Source organism: Propithecus coquereli, unplaced genomic scaffold, assembly GCF_000956105.1.
Source record: "Propithecus coquereli isolate 6110/MARCELLA unplaced genomic scaffold, Pcoq_1.0 Scaffold272, whole genome shotgun sequence".
In the NCBI taxonomy this organism is placed as follows: Eukaryota; Metazoa; Chordata; class Mammalia; order Primates; family Indriidae; genus Propithecus; species Propithecus coquereli.
Genome location: NW_012148308.1, coordinates 702,325 through 713,192, shown reverse-complemented (window position 1 = coordinate 713,192; position 10,868 = coordinate 702,325). Strand labels below are relative to the sequence as shown.

Genomic DNA, 10,868 nt, shown 5'->3' with positions numbered 1-10,868 from the left:
TGCAAATGATTTGAAGGTAGACCCAAGAGATATAGAGACGGAAAGAAGGACGGGGCGGACATTAAGGTTTTTATCCTAACCAACAGGGCAGGATGGAGTTGTCAAAAATGGAGACGGGAAAGATCAGAGGAGTAGTAGCCTGGCGGGCAGGATCAGGAGCTCAGTCTTGGCCGTGTTAGGTCCGGTGTTGAAGTGGAAACATCAAGTAGGTGGTTGGATACAAGTCTGGAGTTAGACGGACAGATCTGAGCTGGAGAAACAGATTTGGGAGTTATCAGCATATAGATGGAGATTTAAGGACTAAGCCTGGAGTGGCCAAAGTTCAGAGGTCAGGGAGAACAGGAGCAACTGACAGAGACAGAGCTTTGTCCCACTCCTCCCAGCAGCCCAGACTGTCCCTGGGAAAACCATGAGTACAGTGAGGTCTTTTGTCTATAATTAAGGCCACAATTACGTGGGAACAGAGCCCTTAAGGGGAAAGGGCGCACATTTACTCCCTGGATTTGGAAAGCAATTTGGTATTTGAGTCAATTTGCTGGGTCTTTTGAAAAAATTCACCCCTTTGAAGGGACCAGATAGTAATCCAAAAGACTGACTGGAGGGCTGGAAGGGAGAGGGGTAGTCTGACAGGCTTGAGAGCAGAGCTGTAATTGACAAGGGGTTCAAAAGCTGTGTGTAATATAATCTGTTCACAACTTAAAGCAGAAATAAATTCTGTACATGCATACCCACATATTCCTGACATATGGCCCCTGAGTCTTTTTTTTTTTTAAGAGACAGGATCTCGCTCTGTCACCCATGCTGGAGTGCAGTGGTACAATCACAGCCCACTGCAGTGTCGAATTCCTGGGTGATCCTCCCATCTCAACCTCCTGAGTAGCTAGGACAACAGGTGCATGCCACCATGCCTGGCTAATGTTTTTAAATTGTTTTCTGGTAGAGATGGGGTCTTGCTATGTTGTCCATGCTGGCCTCAAACTCCTGGCCTCGAGCAAGCCTCTCACCTTGGCCTTCTAAAGTGCTGGGATTACAGGCATGAGCCACCCTTTAGTGTGAGAAGAAAAATGGCAGCAGTCTTAGAATTAACTTTCAATACAAAGTGAACATAATGATGCCAAAAGTTAAATAATATGCTTTTCTCACTCTGTGAATGATTTCTGGGGCCCTGACTATATATAAATTCTGTAGCAGTAATAGACGTCTCATCTTCCCAGGACGCAGCACATTCCTATGGAGAATGAACCTCATATTTATGCATATTGTACAAGCAAAAGAGCAGTTGCTGAAACATGGATTTATTTGGGCATTCTTGTCAAATACGATCAAAGGCAAAATTCTCCGATAGCTTTGCTGATCATCTGTAGTACTAGAGTTACAGAAATAGTACTTGTACATAATGTATTCATGTAAAAATTTATTTAGCACTAAAATCAAATTATAAAAACATTGATTCCATCTTAAAACAGGCATTTTAAAAGCATTTCTGTCATTCTAAGTTTACATCAAGACATCTGCACAGTCTGGAGACCCAAATCTCTCTAATTTCCAGTGTCAAAGACAACTTTTGCTAGTTGTGGGGTGAGGGAAGGGGAGCAGGGGTGCTCTGCTAACAGTCCAACGAACTCAGGGAATGCTGTGTCTTACTCAGCCTGAGGCTGCCTCCTTGATCTCCAGAGGAGGAGTTTTGTGCTTAAACAGGTTCCTAGTAAACGTCCAGGGATCCTCTATGCAATAATGTTGCAAAATTTACCCAAGAGAAAAAAACACAATTGAGGCTTCTTGTCGACTTAGATTCCCTGTGTTAAGGTTCTCAAACAGGACTCTGCTCAGCTGGCAACCCTCAAGTCCTGATTTCCAGACGTAATAAAGGCTGGTTAACGTCCTTTAATAACTACTTTGCAAATCCCGATGACTCCCTTGACAGCTTTTCTAGGCAGGGAATAGAATAAGTGTGCGGGTGCTCTATAGATCTCACAGACAAAACAAGCTCAGTTTAACCATTTTCCTTCTAGGTTGACTGTAGAGTTATGTGAATTCCAGCTCACAAAGCCCTGAGTACAGAGCATGAAAGCAACGTCTTTTCTTTAGTCACAGCCATGCCATTCATGTGCCTTTCTCTTTTCCTCCCTTATTCTTGGTGACTGTTTTTGGAAATTGGGGTAACTCCCTGCAGGTGGGTGGCTGAAGATATCATGTCAGGACAGCATCCTGGGAGTGCTGTCCTCCCTACAACCATGAGGAAGATGAGGCAAACAAGATCAAGAGAACATTTTGTGAACAGGCCAAGACAGCCCAGTTTGTACCTGTCCTTTGCAGCCAGTGAAACTGGACAAATGAGGCTGTCCAAACTCGCAGACACAGGAATCCCGGTTGCAATGCTACTGCGATGCGTATGTAAATGATCCTTATTTAGGAATGACTTTGATTTCTCCTCAGCTGTGGGTTCTGGGGTTAAAAGGCCTGGGCTGAGGGTCAGCAGGGAGGGATAGTCCTAGAAAACTTACAGGGCCAGGGACATCCTGCAGCATGTCCGTTCCCAATCAGATGGTCCCACTCCTGAGACTGCTACAGGAAACAAGCCATGAAATAGGACACGATTCTGGTCCTGTATAAGGTCAACCAGCTCTTATCAAGGACACACAGAGGGATAAGTCTACAAGGAAGAATTCCGTGTTCTTCTGGCCTTTAGTCTTCCATGTCCGTGAATTTTCTCTTCTTGTAATTCTGAACGAGGTTGGACGCTGTGATCTGAGAAGCCTGCCCTTTCTCCCAGCACTGAAAGTCATTCAGCCCTTTCTGCCCGGTTTGAAATAAGCCCCTCTCCATCTCGTCTAGCTTGGCTACCAGTGCTGAAGTGTCTTCGTTGTAAGCATTCTGGGAGGAGTCCATGATGCGGCGAAAACGTCCAATAAAAGTCTGAACGAGAAGGGAGTAAGAGAAGTCAGGATTGATCTCACTCCCCTTAAAGCCAGATCCGTTTTTGTTTCAGAACTTTAAACGGTATGAAAAGCAAGAATTAGGTCTCAGGACTCAGCCAGAAGGAGGTCTGAGTCCTGTCTACCACTCGAGTAAGTTATTGCACACTGCCAAACCTCGATTTCCTTGTCTGTGAGATACTGTTATGAAAATCGATGAAGTAATACATGTCAAGCACCTATCAAATGCCTGGCACATAGTAAGCTCCTCAAAAAGCATCATGTATTATTGTTATTCATAACAAAGGCCATAATGATGTACTGTAGTCACATGCAGACAGATTTCAACCAGAAGAGACTCTTGATTTAACTGGATGCAGTTTCTGTCTTTCAGTCTGAAAGCAGGATGGAGGCGCGTGTTATCTGGGGGTACCTTTTTACCGTCAGGCTCTGAGCACAAACCATAAGCCTCAGTTCCAGTTTCTTCAATTGCCTTAGGGAAAAGTCACCTTATCTATAAGCAACTCTAGTTTAAAGCTTTTTGAAGCAGTGATAGAAAAAGAAAACATACAACTCACGAAAAAGGGACAGGATTCCAATTTAAGAGCAACTTTCTGCTCGAAGAATTTCCTAAACTTGAGCTGTCTATCACCGATGCATTGACTTCTCTTACCGAATGGACAGCAACAACGTTTTCCTTTACTATCTACGTTAAAAACAGCACTTGCATGTAGCAGGCCAAATAACGCTTAAGCCTGATAAAAGACATCAACACAGCCCAGGGAGCAAACGTGTCTTGAACCAACAGTTCTCATAAAGCTAGAAAGGGGGAATGAATCCTTTCGGAGATTTATGTCCTAAGAGGCAAAAAAGATGTTTTTTTCTAATATTAACAGAAGATTAAAATAAGGTTATACTGTATAGGATGGTAACAGATGTATAACATTGTTCTGTCCATGCAAAATAATAACAATAATAGTTACCGTTTATTACATGGCGCTACATAATTTTACGACTCTGTGATTTTGGCACTATTATTATCTCCACCTTACAGGTGAAGAATTGATGCCTAGAGAAGTCAAATAGCTTGACCAAGTCACACGTTAGTCCACGGCACAGCCAGGTCTTAACCCCAGAGCAAAGGAAGGGAACGAATGACCCAGTAACTCATATATTTCCAACAGGAATTCCCAGACCAGGCCTGCGACTGGGCTGGGACTATGTGTCTAAGTCCCTGTCACCTGTAATCCACCATCACCCTTTTTTCATTCCTTGGACTTCCTGCTGGTCCCAACTCTTAGTGAGCAAATATGAGGAACAGCAGACAAGTTGTATTTTTAAAAATATATAAATAGCTGACATAGTGTAATTGTAGGCTGATCTGGAATGATAACAAACCAAGTTTACAAGTCATATAGTGTCCTGGGTAAAAGACACCTGGTGGCTGCCATGCTGGCTCCTGAGACACTTGTAGCACCATAGGTTTTCACATCAATTACTTACCTGTAGCAGAGACTGGGAAATATCTGCATTCTCGGGACTGTCAAAATGCAGGAGTTGGGAGCCAAACCCGTAGAAATGTGGCCCCATTTTGTGGAGGTCCACCACGTTGGCATCTGCACTGAACACGGTCCTCCAACCCTCTTGGTAGATCTTGGGAAGTTCCACGGAAAGGATCCGACGCTTGTTGTCAAAAAGTCCTTTTGCCAGCCACAAGGGGAGTTCAATCTTCGAGCCCTGCATCAGACAAGAATGTAGATTTTAAAAACAAATAACATAGAAAATGTGTGTGACAAAAAGGAAATACACATCGCCTGAGCAATACTGCCTGTCCTCTTTAGGGGAGTGGCTGTCAAACGCAGAAGACCTGGTAGTGACTTGGAGAAATGAATTGTGTGTGCTGAAGTTTAATGTCATGAAGGAACAGAGAGAGAAAATGGGTTTATACAACCAAAACATGGTAGAGAACAAAAACCTAGTAGAAGAGGAAGATTTCTAACTAACGTAAATAAAAGCTGTCCGATCGCAGGACAATACCTCAGAACTATAGTAAACGTTTCTACTTTCTTTGAATATTCAGTATCTATTTCACATATACACTTGCTCAGTGACTACTATGTGTTAAGCATCACCTTGGGAGCTGGGGGCATAGAAAGAAAAATAGGATCCCCCTGAGCTCAGGTGGCAAACCCCTCCCTATCCCACTTGACAGCTTTAGAGATGACAGAAAAGATAAATGTCTCTCTATATTTTTAAAGCCTTAACAGGATTGGGAAACAAGATGAAGTAGTCATGATGGACCAGAAATTAAGAGAAATCTTCAAAAAAAATCAAAAGCAAACATAACTGGATTGAATGAAGCAATAAAAGCTTAATACTCAGACAAGGGAGAGCTGTTGCAAAAAGTGGGAACAGCTTTGGGGGGTGTGGAAGCAGAGCTTTTGGCAAACCTTACAGGACTGGAGACACAGATACTGGTTTAAGGCTGCCAAAGCAGCCAGGACATGGGGAGCCAAAATCTGAGAAAGAAGTAAGCCCAATATCTGGCACCAACTTTAAAATAAATTTAAAAAATTAAATGAAATTCCATAAGTGAAAAATATAATAATTGAACCTAAGAAGTCAATAGATTAAGTCAAACTTAACAGGTTTATTAGATTTGACATAGATGAGAGGATCATGAATTGGAAAAAAGGTTAGTAGAAAATATCCAGACCTAGCATGGAGAGAAAACACAGAAGAGAGCATAAGAGACATAATAAAATATTGTGTAAAAAAAAAAAAAAGGCCAGTGCATGTAATTTGAAGGGATTTGAGGGGAGAAAGGATAGATTAAAGTAAAAAAAATATTTGAAGAGATAATGGCTATATATTTTCCAAAATTAAAAAGAAGTATCAAACCATAGATTCAAGAAACATTATGAACAACAAACAAGTAGAATAAATACTAATAAAACCACAGCTAGGCACATCTTCCCCAAATTGCTGAAAACCAAAGACACAGAGAAAATCTTAAAAGCAGCTGTGGATGAGGGCGAAGAACACATTGCCTTTAAAAAAGGAACAATAAGAGTTAAAGCCAGCTTCTCAACAGAAACCATGGAAGCCACAAAATGATGGAAATGGAACAACAGTTTTTAAAAGGTGCTAAAAGAAAATAACTGCTAATGTAAAATTCGATACCCAGTGAAAATATCCTTTAAAGGCAAAGGTGAAATAAAGGCATTTCAGACAGCAAGTGTGCAGAAAAGGGTTAACATAGCAAGCCTGAGACTGCTACCTTTGCAAGACTTGCTTGCACAATTGGCTCTTGATTGGCATCTGGGAACTTGGATTTCAGAAGGGTTCCCACCAGTCCCAGAACTGATGAGAGTGTCTCATTGTGCCTAAACTGCTTACACAAACAATGTGGTTCATGTTGAACACCTGCTTTCCTTCTGGAGGTCTGAATTTTGGTATGTGCTAAGCAGACAGTGCCTATATGACCAGCATCCAATAAAAAACTCTGGGCACTGAGTCTTTAACAAGCTTCCCTGGTAGAGAATATTTCACACATGTTGTCAGATTTCATTACTGGAGAATTTAAGTGCGTCCTGTGGGACTCCACTGGGTCAGAACTCTCAGAATCTTGTGCCTGGGTCTCCTCTAGACTTCACCCCATGCATCCTTTCCCTTTGCTGATGTTGCTTTGTATCTTTTGATGTAATAAATCCTAACCATGAGTATGACCATATGCTGAGTCTTGTGAGTCCTCTTAGTGAAAGATCAAACCTGGGCTGGTCTTGGGGACCCCTGGCATAGACAGAAACTGAGAATTTATTACCAGAAGACCAAGAGTAAGGAAATCCTGAAGAGAGAATAAAAATGACTCCAGAAGATACTATGGAAATGCAGGAAGAAAAAAAGAGTCCTAAAAAGAATAAACAAGTGGGCATATAATAATAATAATGTTTTATAAGGTTTAAAATGAGTCAAATTAGAGTACCTGACGATAACACAAAAGGAGGAAGAAAATGGGGTTTTAGTGTTCTAAGATCCTAGTAATGTCTGTGTTGAAAGTAGTAACTTGTATAACATTCTTGTTAGTCAGAAATGATTGTGTAATATTATATTTCAGGTAGCCACTAAAATAATAGAATATCTAACTAAACTAATAAAAGGGTAAATGGATAATAAAATAAACTTGAGTAATCCAAAAGAAGTCAACAAAGGAAAGAAAAAGGAATCTAAATCAGATGGGACACAAAGAAAACAGTAGGAAGGCAAAATTAAATACAAATACATCAATACGTTAAATGTAAATGGATTAAATATACCAATTAAAAATTGTCAAATTGAATAAAAAACAAAACCCAACTATAAGCTGCTTAAATATAAAGGCACAGAAGGGCTGAAAATAGAAGGATGGAAAAAATGTCATGTAAACACAAATCAAAACAAAGAAGCCTTACTAAAGAGGAACATTTGACAATGAAAAAGGGTCACTGTATCTACCAGAAAAATAAAAATATCTATCTAAATTAACAGAAGTAAAAGGAGAAATAGATAAATCCATCATCATAGTGAGACTTTAACATGTTTCTTTAGATAAATAAAAAGCAGCAAACAAAAAATCAGGAAGGATAGAGAAGATCCCAATAAAACAAATAATAAACTTGACCTAGTTTACATACACAGATTATTTATTGCACACCATGACTTCACAATAGACATCTTTTCAAGTGCACACAGAATGGCTAAATTGAACGTATGCTGTGGCATAAAGCAAGTCTTAACAACTTTCAAAAGACTGAAATCATTTAAATTATGTTCTCTGACCAGAGTGGAATTAAGCTAGAAACCAAAAACAAAAGGCTAGGTAACCAAATCCTAAAATGTCTGGAATTAAGCACTGGTCTTCTAAACAACTTAGGGGTCAAAGAAAAAAAATCACATTGGAAATTAGAAAATATTTTTAATTCACTGATAATGAAAATACAACAAATCAAAACTTATACATTTAAAGTTGTGCTTAGAGGAAATGTACAGCTAAAAATGTATAAAGGAAGATTGAAAAAAATCAATTAGGTATCCATCTTAAAATGTGACGGGGAGGGAGAATAACAGAAAGTTAAATCCAAATAAAGTAGAAGGAAAGAACCAACTAAGAACTTAATGACCCAGGAAAAAAAGGCACAAAAGAGAAAACTGAGAGAACCTTAAGTTAGTTCTTTCAAAAGATTAACAAAATTGATAGACTCCTGGCAAGACTAATCAAGAAAGAGAGAGAGTACAATTTATCAATACCAAGAATAAAAATGGCACCACTATAATCCTACTGACACTAAAAAGAGAATAAAAGGACATTTTGAACATTGTACCAAACAGTTGAAAATTTAGATGAAATGGTCAGATTTCTAGTTAAAAACAAATATGCCAAAACTAACATAAGAAGAAACAAAATCTGAATAGTCCTATACATACGAATAAAATTAATTGTCATGCAAACCTTCCTACACAAATCTCTCATGCAAAAGAATTCCAAATAATTAACATGGACACTCTGCCCTCAAAGAAGTAGAACATGACTCCCTACTCCTTCAGGGCGGCTGTGCATAATGACTTCTTTCCAAAGAGTACAGTATGAAAAGGTGGAGGAACCTGACAAACACCTCAGCCAGGTGATCGAGTTTCATATGAACAGTAATAAATCATGTTGACAGTAGGTACCCTTGAAATGATGTGATAAAAATGGTACTTGACCTCTGTGGTCTTCCTCCCCAGAACCCATAACCACAGTCTAATCATGAGAAAAACATCGAACAAATCTCAGTTGAGGAATGTTTTACAAAATACCTAACCAGTATTCCACGAAACTGTCAAGGTCATTAAAAACAAGGAAAGTCTTACTTTCTCAGCCAAGAGGAGCCTAAGGAGACATGACTGCTAAATGCAATACGGTATCCTAGATGGGATCCTGGAACAGTAAAAAGGACATCACTGAAAAAGTACACAAGCCCTGTGGAGTTGGAAGGGAAAAGAGAGAAGCAAGGCTTAATTTTTTTGTAATAAATCTTTTGGTACTATTTGACTTTTAAAACTTTGTGTATGTGTTGCTTTGATAAAAATTGACTCGAAACTAACAGACCAAACAGAAACACCCTTCTGAACAAAACTCAGGCAAAACAGGAAATCAAAATTAACCATTGTAAGTCATGTTCCTGGGACAAACTGGTATTTAAAGCCATAGGGCCCTGGGTTCGACTCCCAGCTCACCACTTACTGCGAGATCCTGGCCACGTTACCCAGCCTTTCTGGGCTTCAGTTTCCTGGTTACCTAACTAGAGGGTTGTTGACGGATTACAGCGGTAACAAATGGAAAAACTTACTCCCCCCGCCTCGCCTATGCTGGCACTAAGCAAGCCCTCAGTAAATGGGTGCTGATGCCGTGATCATTATGCAGGAATGAACCTAACATTTTAGGGTTCCTACACTCATCACATGCTCTTACAGCCCAAAGCGGTTTTTAAGTCAAACGTGATCAGAACCCTCATCCTGAAGTATTCAGTTGGAGGCAATCCTTAAGCATTCAGCACAATGATGAATTGGGACAGTCAAAAATGAAACCAGTGTTGGAGAGAGCCTGACGACCTAGGATCAAGGCAGTTTTCCCACAGGTGAAGTCGGAAGCCCACTGTGCGCGCAGAGGTTGTTGGCGTCTGCGGACCCGGTTCCCGCAACTACAAACCCCAGAGGCCCGCGCGCCCCGACGCGGCGACCTGGGCCTCGCGGCCCGCGGGGAGCTGTAGTCCGTCTGGCGGGAACCCGCGCCCGAAGGCTCACCGGGGGGACCGCGTTGTCAGAGTCGGCGCCGGCGCTCCGCTCCAGGAAGAAAGCGCCCAGGCGGGGCATGGCGGTCTCCGTGCGCACCGGCAGCTTCTCGTGAGACATCAGGATGTCGTCCAAGGACAGAAAGTTCTCCTCGGGCCCCAGCGCGCCCGACTCCACCGGACAATAAGCCTCGGACATGGCGGCCACTTGAGCGTCTCCTTTTCCACTCGCGTGATTCGGGAGACCTCAAGGAGTCAGGGTGTAAAAGAAGAGGAGGAGGAGGCCCGGCGGGAATGTTGGGGAAACTCATTTCCCGCGCTCAGGGACGGGCCAGACAGGAGCAGTCGATCCAGGCGGCCTGCCCAGGCAGAAGCAATCGAGAGAGTCTGCGGCCTCGGCCGAGGGACCCAGGGGCGGGGAGCAGCAGGTGGGTCGGGCCAAAGTGCTCTTCCCTCTGCGTATGGCTCGGTGTGCGCTCGTTACAGAGAACCTGCATGGCCCATTGAAGCTACAGGATGCATTTGCACTAGATTGTGGACGTTTAAATGTTTATATGAAATTAAAAACACTTCGCAACACGTTTGGGGGCTTAAAATAAAGACATCACGTGCCTCCACTGCATGCTTAAGTCTGACCTTTCCTACAGTTTTTTTCACCGTGCAACTCTGTTAATCTTGATATTTGAAAGAAACATTAAAAAAAAAAAACTCCAACACTAGCCCCAGGTAGTTATAATGGACTAGATTATGAACTATTTGTTGTATTGGGGGGGGGCTTGCAAAGAAAGGCCTTGAGTCTCCTTCAGAGCCTCCCAGCTCACCTTACTGTCAACTGACAATCTCCTTTTGTGGCTCTCAATTTAAATATCCAAAAGAGGAAATCCAATTGGTCCAATTTATCTTTTTGAGGCGGGCCACAATTGTCATAGATTGCCCAACCTCCTATAGGTGGGGTGTCTGTGTCAGGTGCCATCACTGGTCCAGTGGCTGGGGGAGGGTGACAGGGGAGGGATCATGGTCACATAGCAACAGACTTGGTGGCTCTACTCAGCCAGGGCTAGGGTGGTGGCAGATTGTTGAGAGACACACAACAGAACTTACTTCATGTAAAAGAGCATTTCTAGGGCTACTAGAGCTGTGAGCA

The 10,868-nt window shown here is 41.9% G+C and overlaps 1 protein-coding gene across 1 annotated transcript; it reads right to left on the bottom strand.

Moving 5' to 3' along the window:
* Window positions 1-1,317: 1,317 nt before the first annotated feature.
* Window positions 1,318-10,121, bottom strand: GINS3 (GINS complex subunit 3 (Psf3 homolog)). Its single transcript, XM_012647874.1, has 3 exons — window positions 9,738-10,121; window positions 4,419-4,652; window positions 1,318-2,916 (listed from the first exon to the last, which is right to left on the bottom strand). Exons 1-3 carry the CDS (start codon window positions 9,921-9,923, stop codon window positions 2,686-2,688), a joined length of 651 nt encoding a protein of 216 aa, XP_012503328.1. The 5' UTR covers window positions 9,924-10,121; the 3' UTR covers window positions 1,318-2,685.
* Between the last annotated feature and the right edge of the window lie 747 nt (window positions 10,122-10,868).